The sequence below is a fragment of the Erythrolamprus reginae genome, chromosome 5, assembly GCF_031021105.1.
Source record: "Erythrolamprus reginae isolate rEryReg1 chromosome 5, rEryReg1.hap1, whole genome shotgun sequence".
Classification (NCBI taxonomy): Eukaryota; Metazoa; Chordata; class Lepidosauria; order Squamata; family Dipsadidae; genus Erythrolamprus; species Erythrolamprus reginae.
The window spans coordinates 88447044-88471482 of NC_091954.1; the positions used below are offsets into that span (position 1 = coordinate 88447044).

The following is a 24439-nucleotide window of genomic DNA, read 5'->3' on the forward strand; positions in this document are numbered from 1 at the left end:
TACCAGGAACCAAAACTGACTTTAAAATGATAGATGGTAGGTAGGTAGGTAGGTAGGTAGGTAGGTAGTAGGTAGATGGATAAATGGATGGATGGATGGATAGATAGATATTCTTAGACAATATTTCTACACAGAAAAACATTCATCTAGCCCAGTGGTTCTCAACCTTTCCAATGCCGCGAGCCCTTAATACAGTTCCTCATGTTGTAGTGACCCCCAACCTAGCACCAATTCTCCCAACATAGCTTTAAGCTGATTGGCAGGAAGGTCAGAGGGACAGCCCTACTGTAAATGCCTGATTGGTCGGATTGTAAAAATGTGTTCCAAGGCATCCTAACATCATGGGAAATTTGTCTTTTCCCATATTCTTGGGCGACCCCTGCGAAACAGTTGTCCGACCCCCAAAGGGGTCCCGACCCCCAGGTTGAGAACTACTGATCTAGCCAAAGATATGTTAAGAAAAACTTTGTTAATATGGACAAAAGCCTAAAACAATAGTACTTTGGTAAACAGCTGCTTTGAACTTATTAAATTTGGTACTCAACACATTTTGAAATAAAGTTTTTGTCCTGATAAATGTTTGGTATTGAACACATAAGCTAGGTCTTGTCAACTGCCTTATGACTCACTACATTATTTCCTATGGGGAAATTCTGTTTGGTACTTATCATTTGTTGATACTCATTGCACTTCCTGAAACTATTTAATGATGAGTACCAAGATACCACTGTATATTAACTTCTATAAGAAATGTTGACCAGATTTCAAAACTCTTGCTCTTTGTGTGCTTTTGTCTAGTCAATGGGCTAATGTACTTTTATTTTCCACTGTTTTTGATCTGAGGTTTAATTTGCTAAATTTTAATATTGTAAGCAGACTGAAAACATGAATATGAACATGAGGCTTTTGTATATGAACTGACTTTTGAGCTTTGTAACATGTTTTTTTTTAAAAAAAATCCAACTTTGATAGAAACTGCAAAACTTTGAAAATTAGCTGGGAAAGAAATCAGTTACTTGTACCTTTAATGGTTGGGAATTTCATCAGATGGAACTTGTCATACTTCTGCACAATAAACATCCTTCTTGTGAACTACATTTAAAGATAAGGGATATCTGTCTTCCTTTGCATCTGGATCGTTTATATCTTACTATTTATGTAAGAGGCAAAGTTATATAAAAACAACATAGTGCAGGTAGCTAGACTCTAAACATATGCCATAATTACTCAGGATAAAATATGGTGGTTTGTAGGGATGAGGAAAAATACTAAGAAATGGGTTATAGCCAAAACGAAAAATAAAAATCGAAAAGGAGCAGGGCTCTTTCCAGATGAACTCAGTAAGATTGGAACTATTATTAGAAGCAACTCTGGTTTAGTTGTAGTTTTTGTTTTACATCTGTTATTCTTTTAACACTAATTTCATAGATATTTTATTGTGTTTTTGTAAACTGTGAAGAATTATTAAGGGGACAGGCAATATATTCATTTCTTAATAAATAAGTGTTTTCTTTTAAATTTTTGTTGACGAAATAGACGGGGGGGGGGCTGGTGCCCGGAGGTGGGGGAACGCAGTGGGGTAGCGAAAATAGAGCTCCACCCCAGAGCACCCAATTTGCACTGAAAAATGTTGAAAGAAAATGCAGGGCAGCCTGCATAAGCCATGCCCACAGTGGCATGTGGGCATGGTAGTAAAACTTTTGGTAGCCCTTCACTGGGTGTTATCCATAGTGAAGTTGAGTAAACCACTATTAAAAATTCATACAAACCCTGACAAATGCATAAACCACACCCACAGTGTGGTAGTAAAACTTTTGGTAGCTCTTCACTGGCTATAGAGCAGTGCACAACAGAACAACTAGACATAAGAACAGTTTTTCCCGAATGTCATAACTCTGCTAAACAAATAACTCTCTCAATACTGTCAAACTATTTATTAAGTCTGCACTACTATTAATCTTCTCATTGTTCCCATTACCCATCTCCTTCACAAATGACAGTATGATTGTAACTTTGTCGCTTGTATTCTTACAATTTATATTGACTGGTTCCTGATATGATTTGATTGCTTATTTGTATCTGGACTATCATTAAGTGTTATACCTTATGATTCTTGACAAATGTATCTTTTCTTTGATGTACACTAGGAGCATATGCGCCAAGACAAATCAAATCATAGTTGGCCAATAAAATTCTATTCTATTCAAAGTTGTTTTTAAAACTATTAGAACTTTTTAAGAAGAGATTGGGCAACTATTTATTTATTTATTTGTTTGTTTGTTTGTTTATTTATTTATTTATTTATTTTGTCCAATACACAATGAGGGTTTTAGTGGGTATATATCTATATATACATAACAAAATACATGATGAAGGTTATAGAGGAGATACTCATAGTAAAATATATCTAAGAAATAATAGAAAAGAAGATAAAGTAATAGAACATATCAATGAAAGAATAGAAGAAGAAATATAGGAATAGAAGAAAGGTATAGGAGATATAGGAGAGCAATAGGACAGGGGACGGAAGGCACTCTAGTGCACTTGTACTCGCCCCTTACTGACCTCTTGGGAATCTGGATAGGTCAACCGTAGATAATCTAAGGGTAAATGGTCTGAAATGGTATGGGGCTTCTTGCCTGAACAGAGGATTGGGCTGGAAGACCTCCAAGATCTCTTCCAACTCTGTTATTTTGAGTAATTTCACTGTGTAATAGTATTTGTGCTATGATGCCTGTATCCAATTGTTCTTTCTTTCTTTCATTCATTTTATTGTATAGATTGGGAAGCCTGGCGGAAATAAAAAAGCTATCTTTATGGACTGCGGCTTCCATGCCAGAGAATGGGTCTCACCTGCTTTTTGCCAGTGGTTTGTACGAGAGGTTGGTGACAAAATACCAGTGGACAGAAATTATTGATTCAACTGAAAATGGAACTGCAAAATTAAGGAAAAATTAATTACAATTCCTCAACATATTCTCATTGTTATTCCAAAGTTTCTGTCTTTGCTATAAAATAACACACTACTTTGATTTTTCATTGGATTTCCAGTTTGCATTTTGAAGCATTTTTTTAAAAACTGCCGTGAAGAATGCGTTGCAATAGATAATTATATTGTGGCTCTGGAGTTTGATATTGTCCTAGCCCCCAGTCATGCTTACCCCTTTTGCAAAGTTTATTCTATTCACCATTAAGAAAAAATCTGTTGCAATTATACAAAGGTTAGGATTAGAATAACAAATGGGAGGGGATATCTTGTAAAAAGATATCATTAGATTATAATTAATATATAATGAGCAGACTGTGCCATATGAAACAATACCTAACAAATAATGTACACTTCCAAAATAAGTTTAGTGAAAGCTGCACAGTCTCCAGAGTATTTGAAAACAGTTAAACAGCAATTTCTTCTATTCTTGATGCCCATAGCTGTTTTTTAATGTCACTATTTAGTTTATTGATTTCTTAATTTTGTTTTGTCTTGAAGGATTTTATGTTGCCTAGGCATGCCGAAAATGTTGTCCTTCAATTCTGGTGATAGTCAATACTTGAGTTTGCTTTTAGGGATATCTATTTCTGAAGACACAGACATACAAAATCTGATACCATCTTATTAATCATGGTTCACAAAAGCCTAGCAACATAACAGCATTGTGGATTTCAATTTCTCCTTTTCTCAGATCTGCAGACCTTTGTGGTAACATCTGTCTAGAGAAACATCAATACTAGAGTTGACCATAATCCTTTATGAAGGCACAGAAAAAGTTTCAGCTGTTATAGTTGTTATTCCTGCCTTTTTTAAGAGCTCAAGAATGGGGTACCTAGCATTTTTGCTTCCGATTTTTCCTTATCACAATTCCCCTACAAGTAGGTGGGTTAGGAGAGCATGAGTAGAATTTCAGTAACTAAAGTACCAGCAAATGGGTTTCTCCAATCCTGGTTTATCTTTACCATTAACCTACATTCTCTCTTTTTATGCTCAAAATTGTAATATTTAGGGTCAATGCCATGCAAATTGTATTAGGAAATCCTAACTCTTACCCAAATCTGCCCTTTTCTATGCTGTGGCAATCCAAGGGATGGTATCAAATCTCATCCACTCCAAGGATTACTTTGGGATGTAATCTCTTGTGCCATTTCATAGAATTCAGCTGATCAAGAGCATTTGGTTGTACTCTAAAACTTGCTTTTCTCTCTAACTTCCTGTTTTGACCATTTTACTGCTAAATGCTAAAACTACCCTCTTTTGACCCAGTGAAGTACAAAATGTAAACAGGATCTAAAGCATTGACAGATTTGCTTTGGTGGCAGAATACAAATCCTTTTCTTGTCCTTTAGTAGTATGAAAAGTGAAAACCATGTTGTTGTTAATTTATTTGCTATTCAGATCCATCTTTCCCTTCCAGTAATGCAGCAGAGAGCAAAATTTTGCCTTATTTACAATACTTAGAGTTATCAAATGTAATCAGAGATTAAACATTAAACAGAGATCTAAACACATATTAAACATTTAACATACTTACTAATGGTCATATATATTTTGAACAATGGGAAAAGCTATACAATTCATTTCTAACATAATCACAGATATCATCATAACCAGTTATTTTTTTCATATATTTATTCAAAATCTTAATCCACTAATTAATATTGCAGATAGATAATTATAGAATATTAAAAGGCTCTCTTTATAGTTTTTCAGTGACATTCTAATTTCTAAACAATATCAAATCTACGCCTCTTTATGAATTTTCTCCGTCTACATTCATTTAGCAATATTACCTCAGTATTACCAATCTAATTGGCAAGCAGCTGAAATTTGAAGGAGTGCTCTTGATTCAGGCAGCCATATTTTTCTTCCTATTTCTATTCCTGTGTCAAAAACCTGTAATATTATTTGGTAATCATGCAAATGAAAATGACATGAGATCAGTCATTTAGATTTTTCTTCACCATCTCGATGTTTTATATGTAGGCTGTTCGGACCTATGGAAAAGAAACCATTATGACTCGGCTTCTGAACGACTTAGACTTCTATGTCTTGCCTGTCTTTAATATTGATGGCTATGTCTATTCTTGGACAAAGGTAAATAACACACGATCAGCAAATCATAATTATTGTATAAATTATTTTTCCAAAGGTACAATCACGGGACCGCCTTCTGCCACATGAATCCCAGCGTCCGGTTAGGTTCCACAGAGTCGGCCTTCTCCAGGTCCCGTTAACTAGACAATGTCACTTGGCTGACACTAGGGGAAGAGCCTTCTCGGGGGGGGGGGGGGGGGGGGCTCACTGGAATCAACTCCTCCCAGAAATTCGCACAGCCCCCACTCTCCTTGCCTTTCATAAGAATTTGAAAATGTATTTATGCCGCCAGGCTTGGGGTCATTAGACCCCAGCCTCTGGCCAGTGTAGGATGTTGTAGTGTGTATTTGAACGTTTGATTTTTAAATGTTTTAGTTTTTTATTGATTGATTGATTGATTGATTGATTGATTGCATTTATTCACTCCAAACGGACTCTGAGCGGGTAACAACAAGTATAAATACAATATAAATTTTTTAAAAACCAATTAAAAACATCACTAAAATCACATGTCTTATAAAACTATACTTGCAACAATCAGTCTTAAAATATTTTAAAATACTTTAAATTAATTATTTATGTTAATTGGATTTAGATGTGTTTTATATACTGTGTTTTTTATTGAAATGTTGTGAGTCCACGGAGAGGGACAGCATATAAGTCCAATTAAACAAACAAACAAATCTGTTTCATTTCAGAGTCGTATGTGGAGGAAGACTCGTTCTGTAAATGCTGGTAGTTCATGCATTGGTACTGATCCCAACAGAAATTTTGATGCTGGATGGTGCAGTAAGTATCCTGTTCTCTAAGAGGCAAAACTATGCTATCCTCTTATATGTGTGTGTATGTATGTATGTATGTATGTATGTATGTGTGTGTGTGTGTGTGTGTATGTTTGTTTGTTTGTTTGTCTTCTATGCCGCCCAGTCCCGAAGGACTCAGAGCAGCTTACAACAACGGTATAAGTACAATAAAAATAAATACAAAACAGAAAACAGGAGAGCTGCGCCATACTGAAGCAGTCTGGGCTGCGGTCTTTTTCCCCTCACTCTGCCCACAGCTGAGATGAAAAGGCATTGTGTGGCAATAACAGTTCACTTGAACGATGATGATTGTTCAAGCCACTGCCACCTGGTCACATGGCCACCAAGCCACTCCTACCCAGTCACATGACCATCAAGCCACACTCACAAAATAAGCCACACCCACAGTGTGGCAGTAAAAATTTTGTCTGCCCATTACTGCAAGGAATCATTGTACTATAGGCAATCCAATGAATTGCAATACATCTTCCCCAAAGAACTGTCAGCACCTTATTAAATACTTCCTCGTAAATCATACAATATATTCCACAATACTGTATGCCAGCTTCATTAACTGGCACCCTCCAGAGTTGTTGCCATCTTCTTTTGTTGCAACATATAGAAATATTAAACAGGAAAGGGGCCAAAATACAACCTGAGATTGATGTTTTTATGTGATCTTGACATCAAAGGGCACCAAGCTGATCAAATGCACATGATCTACTCTGACAAGCTCAAATTCCCTCACACCTTACATTTGAAATTGTTTTAATTGGAAATTTTAGGAATCAAAGTCGGAGCTATATATACATCAAGCTGTATTCTCATTGTCAAGCTATAAGGTCAAAGCAATGATGATAGGAAACATTAGATAACAACAAAACTAGCAAAATATAATTCTTTCTCCTGTTGTTGTATAGTTAGCAGATGGGAAGAATTCAATGCATAAAACATTTTAAACTACTGAATCCAATTGCCCAAACCAATAACCTGTGGGCACAACTCCCTTGCGCTGCCCCAGCCCCCATGCATGTGTGCACAACCCCTCCCGGTGCCCTGTTTTGGGCCTAGCAGGCCTACCTGAAGCCTCCAGAGGCTCCAAATGGCCCATTTCCCAACTTCGGCTAGAACCATTTTTCACCCTCCCCAGGCTCCAGAGGCTTTCCTGAAGTCTGGGGAGGGCAAAAACAGCCTCCCCCATTCCCCAGGAGGCCCTCCAGAAGCTGTAAATGGCCTGTTTCCCGACTACCAGTGGACCTGGTAGGCCTGTTTTTTGCCCTTCAAGACTCCAGGTGCTTTCCTGGAGCCTAGGGAGGGTGAAAAGTCTCCCAGAGCCTCCGCACAAGCCCTGTACTTACCTCCACCTCCACATGGAGACTTCTGGGAGAAGAAGGGCAGCGTGGGCACACTGGAGCTGAGCTAGGGCAACTGCCATAGGTTCGTCATCATGGATATATAGTACAGTGACTAAAAAGATCATGTCATTCTCCGTTTGAATCTTCCTTCCGCCTTGATAGCATGAGCTGTTCTTGTATAGAGCATTATCTGTCACCCTTTCTCCATCTATTCACATCTACTTCATGCTGAGTTGTATTATTCTATAATGGCACACAGCTATTATAGCAGTACAACTCATAGGTAAAACATTCATGACTTAGCATAATGTGTGATTCCAGTCATTGATAGATTAACAGATACATAAAAGTTTTTGAAATTTTTAAATTTAAAAATACTATAGTAATATTTCATCCTGTTATTAACCAGTTCAATTATACTTGTTTGAAAAGTAAATTAAAACTTAAAAGTAAAAGACTTCCTTAAGTGCACCAGTGTGCCTTCCGTCCCTTGTCCAATTGTCTCTCCTTATCTCATTTATCTTTTCTTCCTTTCAAATATGTTCACCTATACAGTGGTACCTCATCTTACGAACGCCTCTTCTAACGAACTTTTCAAGATACGAACCCGGTGTTTAAGATTTTTTTGCCTCTTCTTCCGAACTATTTTCACCTTACGAACCCAAGCAGCTGCTGCTGGGATGAAGGGGTTTCTTTTTTTCCCCTTTTTTGAAGAAAGAAAAGGGAGGGACGGCTTGGAGTAGGAAACATTTTACAGAGAACAACGTGCTTGCAAAGGAACTGAAAGGGTGTCTTTTGAAGAAAGAAAAGGGAGGAGGGAGAGGCAGCTTGGGGGAGGAAAAATTTTGCAGAGAACAACGTGCTTGCAAAGGAACTGAAAGGGTGTCTTTTGAAGAAAGAAAAGGGAGGAGCATCCCCCTTGCCTTTCTTCCTTCCCACTCACCCTTTAGCCTAGCCTTGCTTCTTCCACCCGCCCCCTTTAGCTGCTCCTCCCTGCCCTCTGTTCACCTCCCTTCTAAAGTTTGGGATTTTCCTGAAGGATTTGCACACATTATTTGCTTTTACATTGATTCCTATGGGAAACATTGTTTCACCTTACGAACTTTTCACCTTACGAACCTCCTCCTGGAACCAATTAAGTTGGTATGATGAGGTACCACTGTACTTTTATATCTTTTCTTCTATTCTTTTCTTTATTTATATTATTACATATCTATTCTCTTCAATGTGTATTATGTATTGGACTAAATAAATAAGTAAGTAAGTAAGTAAGTAAGTAAGTAAGTAAGTAAGTAAGTAAGTAAGTAAGTAAGTAAATAAATAAATAAAACCGTTAGTAAGCCTGAAAGGTATACTTTTTCTGCCTTTTGGACTAACCTGTCTATCATCTCTAATTTTTTCCTACTGCATTCAGCTGTTGGTGCTTCAAAAAACCCCTGTAGTGACACCTATTGTGGTAGTAAAGCTGAATCAGAAAAGGAAACCAAAGCTTTGACTGATTTCATTCGAAGAAACCGTTCAACTATCAAGGCTTACTTGACCATTCACTCTTACTCCCAGATGCTCCTTTATCCATACTCTTATACTTATGATCAAGTGCCAAACAATGTAAAACTGGTAAGTAAAATTTTGGTAAGGATAAAGCTGAAAGTTGTATTAATTGTAAACATCTATGGAGATTCTCAGTCATCCAGGTCAGGGTTGTCCCAAAGGTGGATTTTCAAGAGGCAAATTGACCTTCTGGTTTTTGTTTGAAGGCATTTCACTTCTCACCCAAGAATCTTAAGTTCCGACTGGATGGTGGAGAGCTGAAGAAACTTCTTGGATGAGAAAAAGAAATGTCTTCAAAAAACCCCAGAAAATCTAGTTGCCTCTTGAAAAAGCACCCTTGGAACAAGCATGACCTGGATGACTGAGAATCTCCATAGACATTTGTGCAGCTGTGTTTTCTGCAAGATGTTTTCTGACATCTTGTGTCCCTGTGTTCTTGAGTCTTTGTTGTCTGTATCTCAAACTGAAGCACAAATGATGCCTAGAGTCTGCAGTTTTTCTGGAGAATGTCTCCACACATTCTCAGCTTGTTTAAAGGCAATGGGAATATTTAATTTTAATTTTAATTTTAATTTTAATTTTAATTTTAATTTATTTTAATTTTTTTATTCATTCATTCATTCATTCATTCATTCATTTATTTATTTATTGGATTTGTATGCCGCCCCTCTCCGCAGACTCGGGGCGGCTAACAACAGTGATAAAAAACAGCATGTAACAATCCAATACTAAACAACTAAAAAAAACCTTATTATAAAACCAAACATACATGCAAACATACCATGCGTAAATTGTAATGCCTAGGGGGAAAGAATATCTCAGTTCCTCCATGCCTGACGGCAGAGGTGGGTTTTAAGAAGCTTACGAAAGGCAAGGAGGGTGGGGGCAATTCTAATCTCTGGGGGGAGTTGGTTCCAAAGTGCCAGGGCTGCCACAGAGAAGGCTCTTCCTCTGGGTCCCGCCAAACGACATTGTTTAGTTGACAGGGCCCGGAGAAGGCCAACTCTGTGGGACCTAACTGGTCGCTGGGATTCGTGCAGCAGAAGGCGGTCCCTGGGATAATCTGGTCTGGTGCTATGAAGGGCTTATATATCACATAGGAAAGACAGGAAATAAATAGCAATTAAGATACAGACAAATCAACGCCAAAATGTGTTACTGTTAATACCAATAGACAAAAAACACTTTCCTGTCAAGGGACAAAAATTAACACTGACAGCACAGTCTGTGAGATTGACATGCACAGACCATTCTAGACTGCTGAAAAAGCAACCAGTGACTCAACAGTAATGCAGAAACACAGCCAGACTTCATAAAAGGTTAAAACAAGAAAGAAGGTGAGGTATCGAACAAAATCAAAAGGACAGAATTCAGATTCAAGAACCAGATTTTAGCACAGTGGGTTTAAGGTAAAGGAGTACTGTGGATTTTACTCTGGTGGTTACTCTGGTAGTATCATTGCTAACCATAGAGAGAAGTACTCATCTACCTTTCAAAAGTGAGGTTAGACCAGTTCTTCTCAATTATTTTTTGTAACCCCCTCCCCAGGAAGAAGTAAACATTTTGCGTGCCCTCAACTCTCCACCGGCACGCATCTTGTGGCCTGCCCCGTGCAACCTACCACCCCAAAATTGCGCCCCACCACGAGACGTGCATCCCACCTGACACTTTATTCTAAAAGAAAATGTCTCACGAATTTGAGAAGTTTGATTGAACTCGTGAGATGTTTTCTTTTAGAACAGACTGTGCTGGACACAACGCAAAGGAACATGACGGAGGTACCAGTACAAGTGTCAGGTAGGATGTGCATCCTACTCCCTGCAGCAAAAAAAAAGAGAACATTTCCTGGGGTCATGCTGCCCCTCCCCGGCCATCGCTCCGTGTCCCCCCAGGGGGGCCCGCCCCACTGTTTGAGAAGCATTGGGTTAGGCCAAGAATATGTAAGGTTATTAGTTGGGAGGGAGATTCTAGATTGGATTATGCAACAAACTAAACCATAATATAGTTTGCTTTTTACTTTATAGATTAGAGCATATGCTAATTGATGCCATTTTTGCTTTCTTTGTTGATGCACGGGAATAACAATTTATATATAATTCCTAAACTTGATGCCTTAGAACAATATAGAATTGTTGATGTTTTTTTCCTCAAAATATGTCTCTAGTTTTATGGAATATTTGAAAAGTATAAGTATACAGCACTAAAGTACATTATGACAAATAAGTTATTTCAAAAATTGAGAGGATTTTAATTTTCTAGTTGCCAGAAATACAAAAGTGGTCACGTACTGCTGCACAGTTCAGACAGATTTATAATGTTTCCCAAGTGGAAATATCAGGATATGTGCCAGAGACAGAAAGTACGAACAGATTAACAGTTTTGCCTTGGACATTTGGGACAATTTTTATTTGATGGTGCTATGTTACTTTATATACATTTGTACCCTTAAACGATAATGTTTTAACAAGAGTTATTCCAAAGTGTAGAAACATTTGCCCCTCTTTCTCCCTATCATTTAACAAAGCAATATTTAACTGAAACATAATAATAATAATAATAATAACAACAACAACAACAACAACAATAATAACAACAATAACAACAATAACAAATTTAAATGATTGTCCACTAGGACTCCAAGACCCCTCTCACAATTACTACTGTTGAGCAATGTATCACATATACTTTGCCCATGCATTTTGTTTTTGTTGCCTAAATGTAGAACCTTACTTTTTTTGAATTTCATTTTGTTTGATAGCGCCCAATGTTCAAGTCTGTCAAGATCCTTCTGTATCTTGAGCCTATCTTCTTTAGAGTTGGCTATTCCTGCCAGTTTGGTGTCATATGAAAATTTGATGAGTTCCCCGTCTATCCCTTTGTCCAAGTCATTGATGATGATGTTGAAGAGTACTGGGCCTAAAACAGAGCCTTGGGGTACTCTACTGCATACTTGGGGTACTCCGTTACATACTCCTCTGCATACATAAATTGATAGATTACAATAGAATTCTCTTGTCACTGGTTTTAACAGCATACAGATTATCATAGAATTTGTATTGTGTCGTTCTAGTGATCTCATTTTTGTATAGAAAGGGAAATATGAAATATTGTATGGTGATTTTGTTCCCACAACATTCTTAACCAGATCAGTTAAGATTAGGCTGTTATGGTAAACTAAACTATTATATCACATCGTATTATATTATATATTCTATATATAAACTATTATACAGAATAGACACTGTCCAGTAGTTAACTGCTAAGATGTTCAAATAATGGCATATATACAGTGTCTTCATGGCACAAATGGTGCTTTTACAAGTACATAAGATGCAGTTTTTGTGTGATGATATCATCATTTGTCCTTCTGTAAATGCCCATAATCTAGTCTTGCCCAGAAAATATATTCCCGCTCAGCTGCATTGTAGATATACCTAAATTCAATCAGCTGACATATTTTATACCTAGTCCACAAAGAAAAAGCTGGAGAAAAATAATGACTGAAAAATCAATGGGTCTATCACTACCAAAGTATTGAATCAAAAAATGTAGTTCACATTGCCTACAGAGCCCAAGCCATATCCATTGCTATCTTCCTAACCAATGGGGAAGGGACTAGTAATATCACAAGACTTTGCCAGTACTTCTTTAGATTAAGTGGGGAAGGACTTCTTCTTCCCGAGTGTTTGAACATATTTATAAAAAAGTATGCAGAACAGAACAGTTCCACTGAACAAATAAAAATATATTTCCAATGATATATACATTAAAGAGCAGACTGAATTCAACTTACGTTCAAAATTCTTATTATGTCCTGAGAAGATCCCATTAACTCGTTTTTAATACACTGTTAAACTTAAATGGTCACGATCTTTAAAAAACGATAAAGCATATTTTATCAGAATGTTATCTTATTTCATTTCTATTCTGACATGAAATATGATAAAGAAACTGGCAGATGTCTGATAAAATAAGTACTCCAACTGCAGTCTCTTTAAAAATAAGCCCTTCTATGCTAATCTTTCAGAACTTGGCTACATGCCTTTATATTTCTAAAAGATACATTTTCAAATGTTTATTGGAGATGGAGTTGGAGTGATGGGTAAATGAAATCTCCATTTTCTCTCCCTATTTAAACTTTCTGTGAGTTTTTCTGAAGGCCGATTCAAAGCCTGTAAATGTACAATTTGGATTCATATCACTCGCCACAGTTTTTCAGGGTTCCCAATAAATGAATACAGATCAAAATCAGGAAACAAGAAAAACCCAGTTCTTCAGCTGTTCTGAAAAGATCTGCAATGTTGAGAATATGCTTTTGGATAGAAAAAAGAAATAATTTCTTAATTCAATATTTTAAAATATGTAGTGGAATAGACATCCATCCATCGCCGTCCAGAGTCCGCAAAGAATTGGGCGGCCTACAAGTCAAAATAATAAATAAATAAATCCTTAACCATATTGATGCCTAAATGATAGCAGGTGTGATATTGCATACAAGTACAATGAAAGACAGAGTCTTGTTAAATATCAATGTGCACTTCCTTATTTCCCCTGTGAATGCCTATGTCCTCAGCCATAGTTCCCTCTAAGCTGAGCAGTGAGCAATCGCTCACTTAAAAATCATCATCAACTCAGAGTTTTCCAAACCTGCCCAGAAGCCGAGAGGGAAACAGTGAGAGGGAAGGAGAGAGAGAGGAAGAGAGAGAAACAGATAGAAAAAAGAGAGGAAGGAAAAGAGAAAGAAAAAGAATGGGAGTAAGGAAGAGAGAAAGAAAATCAAAATCTAGTTTGAAACTAGCTCAACTATTTAAGTGGCATTTTGATATTGATAGAGTTGCCCTATTATGAGCTCACTGTTATAGACACACAGTACAGTATTTTATTTTGAAATTCTCTGAGGCAAAACAGGGTGGGGTTTTCATTTGTTTGTTTGTTTGTTTATTTGTTTGTTTGTTTGTTATTTCTGTGCCGCCCAGTCCCGAAGGGACTGCCGCTCAGACACTATACTTTTCCGCCCACCCCCCAAAAAAAATTAGAGGGAACACTGTCCTCAGCTAGTCTTTCTTCCCATAAACTATTTATTTCGTTTCATGCGATAATATAATCTGACTCATTGTTTTTCCCAAACCTACTAGTGATTAATATTTTCTTAATTCTGTGAAGTTACTTGCAATGAAGTTTTAATAAGTAAAGCAAATGTTAGCACAAAATGAGCATATCTACACACACAAGCACGCACGCGCATACACAAATACATACAGAGAGAGAGAAAAACAAAGCCACAAAATTTAGGGGGAATTTAATTGGTGACTGCATTTGCAAACTTGGAAAACAAATGAAGAAAAATGCAAATAAAACTGAGTACAAATTTTGGGTTCAGTTCTTTTAGAAAGTTTATGCGAAGAGTGGAATGAACTTAGCCCTGGAAAAATTAGAAACTGAGAAAAGTTGTCTTGACTAATTATCCTGTCCCTTTCTGTGATCCTTGTTTATTACAGACTAGAATAACTCGCATAATTTAAATTCCACCAAGTGCCAGCGACTTTAGAAAAGAGTAACGAACAAAAACCCATGCTATTTGCAATATATCTTCAGATGCTCTCAACTAAATGATGAATTACATTGCAGGTAGCCCTCAACGTTACGACCACAATTGAGCCCAGAATTTATGTTGCTAAGTGAGAAATTTATTAAGTGAGTTTTGCCCCATTTTGCAACTTTTCTTGCAACTGTTGTTAAACAAATCATTGCAGTTGCTAAGTTGGTAACCCGGTTGTTAACTGAATTGGGCTTCTCCATTGACTTGGCTTATCAGAAGGTGAGCTCCCATGACCCCACTAGATTGAAACCCTCATAAATGTGAGTCAGTTGTCAATTGTCTGAATGTAAATCATGTGACCACATGGTCATAAGTGTGAAAAATGGTCATAAGTCTATTTTTCAGTGCTGTTGTAACTTTGAATGGTTGCTAAATGAACTGTTGTAAGTTGAGGACTACCTGTAAACAATTTAGTATGCTAACTGTATACTATTTTAGTATGCTTTCATGCATATAAATTTACATATACAGTACATGCAAATATACATATGCATATGCATATACATATACTTTATTTATTTATTGGATTTGTATGCCACCCCTCTCCGCAGACTTGGGGCGGCTAACAACAGTAATAAAACAGTATATGACAATAATCCAATACTAAAAACAGTTAAAAACCCATTATATAAAAACCATTCATACATACAGACATACCATGCATAAAATTGTAAAGGCCTAGGGGGAAAATGTATCTCAACTTACGAAAGGCAAGGAGGGTGGGGGCAATTCTAATATCTGGGGGGAGTTGGTTCCAGAGGGCCGGGGCCGCCACAGAGAAGGCTCTTCCCCTGGGTCCCGCCAAGCAACATTGTTTGGTTGACAGGACCCAGAGAAGACCCACTCTGTGGGACCTAACTGGTCGCTGGGATTCGTGCAGCAGACATATTACATTATTTTTGGGCAAAGTTACTAGAATCCAAAGAATAGTCCTATTGATTGGATAAACAAAGAACATTGTACACACATATACATGCACACTCAAGAAATTCAAGATTCATGTTAGAATCTCACCAGTGGTAACTTCTTGGAAGAAGAATTTGATTAATAAAAAAAATACATTCCCCTGGTTTTTTTCACAACTCATTTTGCTGTATCCACCATACATGCGAAAATGAATACATCTATGCAAAGCACTCTTAATTGATATTCTAATATTATTATTATTTTTCTTGAAAAGTACTAAATCATTCCATTTCTTAATGTTTCATTTTTTGGTAAAAGTAAATTGCGTGCCTTATCTTTGTAAATAGATTTTCCTTCCTAGTTCTCTTAACATTTATATTGGGCTACATAAAACCTCTGTAATGTATATTTAATCATCTTTTTTCTCAGAAATATTGCAAGCTTGATTCAGAATGTGCTCAGACTTTGGCTTGAGTTCCAGTTTAGATCATTATATGGTCCATCAGTTCCAGCAAATATGAATCAAAACAAATGTAACTCTCCTTGTATTGAAAAAGAATGCTTAACATTCATAGGGGGATCAAAACTGGCTATGTTTAAAATTATTTTTAAAAAATCCTAAATTCCCTATAGAAATGCAGGCCATCCTGATGAAATAATATCCTAAGAAATAATTTCCTAATCTAAGAAAATTCCTAATTGCTTTATTCTAGCCGCAAAATCTCCCTGTGGGCATTTTTCTCTGCTAATTAATGAATATTGCTATGTGAAATTTTAAATACTTAACTTTTGCAATAACAATAGCACATAGTGTGTTACAAGCACTTTCTGAGTGATTTATAACATCAGCATGTTGCCCCCAACTATCTGGGTCCTCAGTTTACTGACCTCAGAAGAATGGAAGGATGAGTCAATCTTGAGCCCTGTCAGAATCAAACTCCAGATTGTGGCAAGAGTTAGCCTGTAATACTGCATTCTTACCACTGCACCATCAGGGCTCCTTGGTGTATTTTCTTAGGTGTGTTTGAGTGTATATGCATGTACAAATAGTCCTCGATAAATAGGAATAGAAAATAGAACAGAACAGAACAAATAGAATAGAATTCTTTATTGGCCAAGTGTGATTGGACACACAAGGAATTTGTCTTTGGTGCATATGCTCTCATTGTACATAAAGAAAAAATAAAATATATTCATCAAGAATCATAAGATACAACACTTAACGATAGTCATAGGATACTAATAAGCAATTAAATCATACTAGGAAACAATAAAACAATATAAATTGTAAAGATGCAAGCAGCATGGATATTATGACCATAATTGAGACCAAAATTTATGTTGCTAAGTGAGACATGTGTTAAGTGGGTTTTGCTCCATTTTATGACTTTTCTTGCAACTGTTGCTAAGCGAATCATTGCAGTTCCTAAGTTGGTAACCCGGTTGTTAAGTGAATTAGGCTTCTCCATTGACTTTGCTTGTCAGACCATCACAAAAGGGACCAGTGACCTTGGGACACTGCAAATGTCATAAATATGATTAATTGCCGTAAGAGTTGCCAATCATCTGACTTTTGACCACATGGCCATTTTGGGATAGCACAATGGTCGTAAGTAACTTGTTTCAATGCTGTTGTAACTTTGAACAGTCACTAAAACTGTTGTAAGTTGAGGACTACCTGTATATTAGACAATAACAGTTTTGATTGAATGGTTCTCATTTAACAACAGTTTTCAGGTACTCTATTTTCATTCTACTAACCCCATTCAATATGAAGATGGGTTTTGGAGCAGAGGTTCTGAAATCAGCCCCAAATGGAAAATACGTTCTAAGTCTTTGTTCAAGAGCCAAATGAAAACCTTGACAGATTAAAAGTCAAAGTACCGAACCAATTAATATAATTTTTGGTAAAGAAAGGCTTGGCTAAGCATCTCTATATTGTTACCAAGGGAACTGCATGGACACATCCATATAGTCATTTTGACTTCAAAGAGATTTCACCTTAAAAGGAAATAAACAAATAAATAATAGATACCACTGTTGGATCTAGGGAATGCATTTTTCTAAAATCAAGAGAAAATGTTTCATTTGTGTCAGATATTTACTGCACACTTACCCGGTATTAACAGACAACAGGATTACAGGTAAGAGCCTTCTTGCCCTTCTCTAGCTAAGAAGCTAGAAATTGACCATGGGACCATCTGCTTGCATTCTTTCATTTATCAGTTTAGCTCAAACACAATGTGACATATCTAAACCAGATCCTTGGCCAGGTTCAACCCATAGTTTACTGAAAACAAATCTAACCATTTGAGCAACCAAATATTGTGAACTGTAGCTGTTTCAGATACATCAAATGTAAAGAAGCAATTTCTGAAAAAATATTGAGGAATATAAATGCCTTAGCAAGAGTGTATATTTGGTTTGAATAGGAATGGAGCCATTCGGATGTTCCTCCCTGCATTATATCTTTGAATGTCTTCATGTGCAGGACAAATGCATATACAGATATCTGCAGAAATAAGCATTATTTTAAAGAAAAGCTTAAGGAGATATGGAACTGTCATATATAGCATTATGTCCATCTATGTGCACATGATACAGGTTTTTCCTTTGACATCTGCTGGTGTAATACAAACATCCATGGAGAAGAGACAAAAGCTTCGATAAAACTAGGAACTCTTATTTATCTTAATTTTTAATTACCTTTTGCTTCCCTTTATGCAACTGAATGCTAAATATCTATCTCTAGAAATATAAATTCTGCATTTGAGAACATCACTGAAATCTTTGTGACATCGGGAAGTCTCAGTATAATCCCAGACTGCTTGAATATTGCTTTAAAATAATTTTAATAATGTCTGAATCATGCTTTGGAAATGATCAGCTAAACACCATGTAAATGCATGCTAGGTACTCAGACTAGATTGCAACTGTTATTATTACAGTGGGAAACCACTAATTAATATAGCTGATATCCTAGTTAAATCATAGATATAGATAGACCTACCATAAAAATTTTAGAGATAAACTTTCTGTCAAGGCAACTAACACTTCAATAAGAATTAGTTTGTATTTGAAGTGCCACAAGCATCTTCGTTCTATAACATTTTCTATGAAGCTGTAGAATTAAGGGCTGAGAACAGTAATATATGATACCTAGTTTCAAAAATCTAAGTCGTCTTCCCATGTTGGCTTCCATTCTGAGCAAAGTGTATCTCAATCTCTACTACAATTTATTTTTTCTCTAAAGAATTCTATTGCTAAAGGAGCCATTCGAGAACTAGCAACATTGTACGGCACCGAATATACCTATGGTCCAGGGGCTGCAACAATTTGTAAGTATTACTCTAACACAGTGATTCTCAACTTTTCTAATGCTACGGACCCTTAATACAGTTCCTCATGTTGTGGTGACCCCCTTCCCAACCATAAGTCTCGCACCAATTGTCCCAACAGGGCTTTAAGCTGATTTGCAGGAAGGTCAGAGAGACATCCCCACTGTAAACGCTTGATTGGTCAGATTGTAAAAATGTGTTCCAAGGTGCCAGAATAGAAGTTTTAGTTACTAACACCATGGGGTAATTGTCTTTTCCCATGGTCTTAGGCGACTCCGTGAAATGGTTGTTTGATACCCCCCCCAAAGGGGTCACCACCCCCAGGATGAGAACTACTGCTCTAACAGCAATACAGCTATGATAATAATTATATTATTATTCATATAAACTTGTAATTAGAACATTACAGTGTGTGTGTGTGTGTGTGTGTGTATTCTCAATTATCAGGCCTCTTGAGTACTGTATATATGATTTTCAGAAATATTATTAAAAAAAAGATTTCTCCTATGTTTCATATTATGCATTGACTGTGATATATATGAAAGCAAATAGAACTATATTGTTTTAGTTCATTAACTTTAATATGAAATCCCATGATTGATCATAAAACAGAGGAATCAAGTATGGTAAAATTATCTACTAATGTGGAAAATATAATCATTTATGTTTCTCATACACCGCATAATAATGTTGGAAGAAATACAGACTTGCTCTTCAGGTGAATAGTAAGCAACTAGCATAGACGTATGGATACTAAAGATCCAAGAGGATGCCAAGGCACTGATATCATATGTTAAATTTATGAAAATCAGTTCTGTTTATTTGTTCTCTTTCTTTTATTCTTATATGTATTCGTTCTTATTTACAGATCCTGCTGCTGGTGGCTCAGATGATTGGGCTTATGATCAGGGTATACAATATGCCTTCACCTTTGAACTTCGTGACAAAGGACGATATGGTTTTGCTCTTCCTGAATCTCAGATAAAGCCAACTTGTGAAGAAACTATGATTGCTGTTAAATATATTGCTGAACATATCCTTAATAATCAGTAGTAAAAAAAACTTTCCAAGCTGAATAAATAAAATATAGTGCACAAATTCTTTTGTTTATTTTCTAAATTTTCTTTGCCACCATAACTCAGAACAGAGGTCTTCAAACTTGGCAAGTTTAAGACTTGTGGACTGAAGAATTCTGGGAATTGAAGTCCACAAGTCTTAAACTTGCCACGTTTAGGGACCCCTGACTTAGAACATAGAATAATTGGAAGGGACCATTGGGGTTTTGTAGTCCAACCTCCAACTCGAACAGGAGACCATTCCAGACAAATGATTATGCAGTGTCTTTAAAAACTTCCGGCATCCACAAGTTTTGGAGGCAAGCTATATCATTGGTTTATTGCTGTCATTGCTAAAACATTTCTCATTGGTCTTAGGTTACTTCTCTCCTTAGTTAGTTTCCATCCATTGTTTCTTGTCTTGCCTTCTGCTGCTTTAAAAAATAGTTTGACACACACATCTCTTGTAGGAGACCCTCAAATATTGGGACATTGCTGTCATGTCCTCCCTAGACTTTCTTTTCACTAGACTAGACATACCCAATTCCTGCAACTATTCTTCATATGTTTCAGCCTTTTGTTTCTTCTGAGTTCTTCAAAAACTACAGGTGTATGTCTGCCAGCAGCCCTAAACATACTTGTTTAAAAAGTAATTGTTCTGGGGAAGTTAGAGTTCACATAGTGAATGACTAGATAAATGCAGGAGCAGGTTTAGGTTAAGGTTGATTTAACCAGCAGTATAAATATAGTAAATGGGATTGTGTTTTCGAATGGCCTTCTTACATCTCCATTTTGGCATAATTCCCTGTATCTGCAGAGAGGAGAACACTCAAGAATTGCAGGGCAGGGCACAGCAGGGCACGGCACAAAGCAAAGCAGTCTTTCTCAGCCAGCATACCCATCATATGATAGAGTTCAATTCCCCAAATTCCCTAGGTCATAAATCAAAAGGGGTTTTGCAGGAGGGGAAAAACAAACTTTGGAAATTCCTATTTGTACAAGAGCTTGTCTAGATTACAACAGACTTCTGTGTTGACCCTAATCAGATTCTTATGCGACTCATAAAGTTCTATCTATAAATAGATAGAAATAACCGTTGGCCATTTCTTCCTCTTTCTGGGCTTATCTATTTCAGATGTTCTTCAGATATAAAACCCAACCAAAAGACAGTATAATAAAATTAAATTAAAAAGACAAGATATGCAGAGTACTATTAGTCAAAACATTAAGCAGTCAGCTTAATGTTTTGACTAAATAATTTTGGTATGCTAAAATTAATAGAGGAAAGTTTGGTATTCCTCAGTTATTCAAATGGTTAAACCAAACTTGTAAGGAAAAAAAATCAGAGAATGAATGAAGACATTAAGAATGCAGAAGGCAGAGTAGAAAGAAAAAAATAGATAAACAGCCAAGAAGGAATGTGAACCATAACTGCTGAAGTTCCTCAAATCTTCCTGTTGAGATAGAGCAGGTTTATTTGAAGTGTCACATAAGGCTCAACAGCCCATTTAACAAAAAAGTGGGAGACTGATGGTCTCTCCCACATATTTCTCTACTGTACATGTGGAAAAGGGAAATCATATGAACATATGGATAGTAGAACTTCTCCAAAACTATCCAATATAAATCCACATATTATGACATGTTTCAACAGCTATTTAATGTTGGAGGTACATGCTTTAGTTAAAAACCAGCAAACCCCCCCCTCCATCCGACTCCATTGCAGAAGTATAACAACACCGTTCACAGCAGCACCAGGTTGACCCCTTTCCAAGTCACCAGCAGCCAAGAGTTCATTTCCATGCCAGGACTACCCACGGAAGCACCCACTTCCATGTTCCTGGTTGTATATAAATCTTAATGAAAGGATGGGGGAACACCGAGAGGACTGACCGATGCTGCTGAAGCCTACAAAAAGCAAGCTGACAAGCACCGATTGCTCCAACCCAGGGGGAGATAAAGTTTTCCTATCCACAAAATATATCCGATTGAGATTGCCCAGCAGAAAGCTAGGGAAAAAATTCTTAGGGCCCTTCCCTATAGTCAAAATAATAAACCTGGTCACCAAACAGCTTGCATTGCCCAGAATATTGGGGAAACTACAGTATTCCATTGAAGCTTACTAAATCCAGTGACAAGATCTGAATTAAAGCCACAAACCCCACCACTATCTCCCCTCCTTGTAATGCAAAGAGAGATGCATTATGAGGTGAAAAAGATGTTAGACTCCCGAGTATTTAGAAGCCAGTTGTAATACCTCATTCATTGGAAGGGGTACCCTTGGTCTGAATCCACATGGATAAAAAGTCATAAAGTAAAAGCAGACAAATTAAACAATTATATGACAAATATCCAGATAAGCCCAAGGGTCTCCATTGGGGAGGGAAGGATGGTTAAGCCTGTCAACCCCCTGTGATCTCTCTCTCTTCAATGCAGGATACATTATTTTTTCTTGAGGGGAAGCCGCCTGTCAAGCTGGTGCAGAAGTTGGTGATAAATCAACAGCTTATCACACTATCCTTAGAAAGCCTGATGTTTATGCAAACTTGGGAGGGGTGATTTCATGATGGAACAGATGCAGCCACAAAGCATTCTTTCAAGAAGTTCAAGGCCATCATATGTGCACCACCTGGGCGGAAGCAGAAGAAGGAGTTGCCACGCTGGCACAACTTGAGTGGGCAACATGACATGTTGTGGGGGGGGGGGCAAGATATGTGAATTTTCAACTGGGTGGGAAGCCCAGATTTGGATTCCCTGGTATAGTGCCAGGATGGCTCCGGAAATAAATTGGAACTTTGAGGAATGTCTTGACTTGATTAAATTTGGATGTTACCTGGAACATTGACAAAAATGTTCTGAATTGCCAGTTTTTTCATTAGTTATATTTAATTTTATTATTTGTATAAATACATCAAGACATACTTTACCCTTTCTTTACCATCCTATTTTCTCAGAAACAAATTTGTTTCTCCAAATCTCACTTCAGACTCCAGATTTTGATGTCAAACTTTGGCCTCAAATTTAACCAAATTACATCCACAGAAATCTGGAACAGGGACATTTCTGGTACAAAATCCCAGAACTGTTTCCATGCACTCAGAAGGGTTTGACTTACCAGTACCTTCAGTCAGAGGGAGCATTTCTAGGATGGGAGCACAAATTAGAATAAAGTGGCCAGCAAATGGAACAAAAGTAAAAAGAAATTTTATTTGTATATTTAGCAAATTTATGTTCCTGTCCATCTCACTCATATTGACTCTGAGCAGATTATAAAGGTAAAAACACAAAAACATTTATTTATTTATTTACTTACTTACTTACTTACTTACTTACTTACTTACTTACTTACTTAATTAATTACTTAATTACTTACTTATTTATTGGATTTGTATGCCGCCCCTCTCCATAGACTCGGGGCGGCTAACAACAATGATAAAAACAGAATGTAACAATCCAATCCAATACTAAAATAACTAAAAAAAACCTTATTATAAAAACCAAACATACATACAGACATACCATGCGTAAATTGTAAAGGCCTAGGGGGAAAGAATATCTCAGTTCCCCCATGCCTGACGACAGAGGTGGGTTTTAAGAAGTTTACGAAAGGCGAGGAGGGTTGGGGCAATTCTAATCTCTGGGGGGAGTTGGTTCCAAAGGGCCGGGGCTGCCACAGAGAAGGCTCTTCCCCTGGGTCCCGCCAAACGACATTGTTCAGTTGACGGGACCCGGAGAAGGCCCACTCTGTGGGACCTAACTGGTCGCTGGGATTCGTGCATCCCCAAATATCATTCTGGGTCAAACCCAGAGAAGGGCTAACAAAATTTTTAGAATATAATAGAATAGAATTCTTTATTGGCCAAGTGTGATTGGATACACAAGGAATTTGTCTTGGTGCATATGCTCTCAGTGTACATAAAAGAAAAAGATACATTTGTCAAGAATCATGTTTGTCATATGGGTCAAATAAGCAATGAAGAAACAATCAATATTAAACTCTTAGGATACAAGCAACAAGTTATAGTCATATAACTTGGGAGGAAAAGGATGATAAGAGTGATGAGAAAAAAAACTAGTAGAAATAGAAGTGCAGACTTAGTAAAAAGTTTAACAGTGTTGAGGGAACTATTTGTTTAGTAGAGTGATGGTGTTCAGGAAAAAACTGTTCTTGTATCTAGTTGTCTTGATGTGCAGTGCTCTGTGGCAACATTTTGAGGGTAGGAGTTGAAATAGTTTGTGTCCAGGATGCAAAGGGTCAGTAAATATTTTCACCGCCCTCTTTTTGACTCGTGCATTATACAGGTCCTCAATGGAAGGCAGGATGGCAGCAATTGTTTTTTCTGCAGTTCTGATTGTCCTCTGAAGCCTATGTCGGTCTTGTTGGGTTGCAGAACCAAACCAGACAGTTATAGAGGTGCAGATGACAGATTCAATTATTCCTCTGTAGAACTGTATCAGCAGCTCCTTGGGCAGTTTGAGCTTCCTGAGCTAGCGCAGAAAGAACATTCTTGGTTGTGCTTTTTTGATGATGTTTTTCCTACCACGCTGTGTGTATGGCTCATGTATTTTTTGCAACATATTTCAGTACAATTTGGGTGCTCTGGGGTGGAGCTCCATTTTTGCTACTCCACTGCGTTCCTCCCCGTCCGGGCAGTAGCCCACCCCTGGTCACACCTATCTGTGGAATCTGCCCTAAGTATTGGGAGGAGTGTTGTTTTCTTGGTACTTTTTGATAAGATTGTTGTT

The 24439-nt window shown here is 37.2% G+C and overlaps 1 protein-coding gene and 1 long non-coding RNA gene across 9 annotated transcripts in view; one reads left to right on the forward strand and one right to left on the reverse strand.

Annotated features, from left to right (window-relative positions):
• LOC139168065 (carboxypeptidase B-like) overlaps positions 1–19736 on the forward strand; it is a 122762-nt gene extending 103026 nt beyond the window's left edge. For all 7 annotated transcript variants that reach the window (XM_070753389.1, XM_070753388.1, XM_070753390.1 and 4 more), the window contains 6 exons: positions 2781–2882; positions 4976–5086; positions 5785–5875; positions 8659–8861; positions 18554–18638; positions 19507–19736. In XM_070753389.1, the coding sequence (XP_070609490.1) occupies positions 2781–2882; positions 4976–5086; positions 5785–5875; positions 8659–8861; positions 18554–18638; positions 19507–19691 (777 nt within the window). In that variant the 3' untranslated portion in view covers positions 19692–19736. The remainder of the gene's footprint in view (positions 1–2780; positions 2883–4975; positions 5087–5784; positions 5876–8658; positions 8862–18553; positions 18639–19506) is intronic.
• Positions 4688–24439, reverse strand: part of LOC139168070 (uncharacterized) — a 126968-nt gene continuing 107216 nt past the window's right edge. For both annotated transcript variants that reach the window (XR_011559226.1, XR_011559225.1), the window contains exon 5: positions 4688–4986. This is a non-coding gene — a long non-coding RNA (uncharacterized lncRNA). The remainder of the gene's footprint in view (positions 4987–24439) is intronic.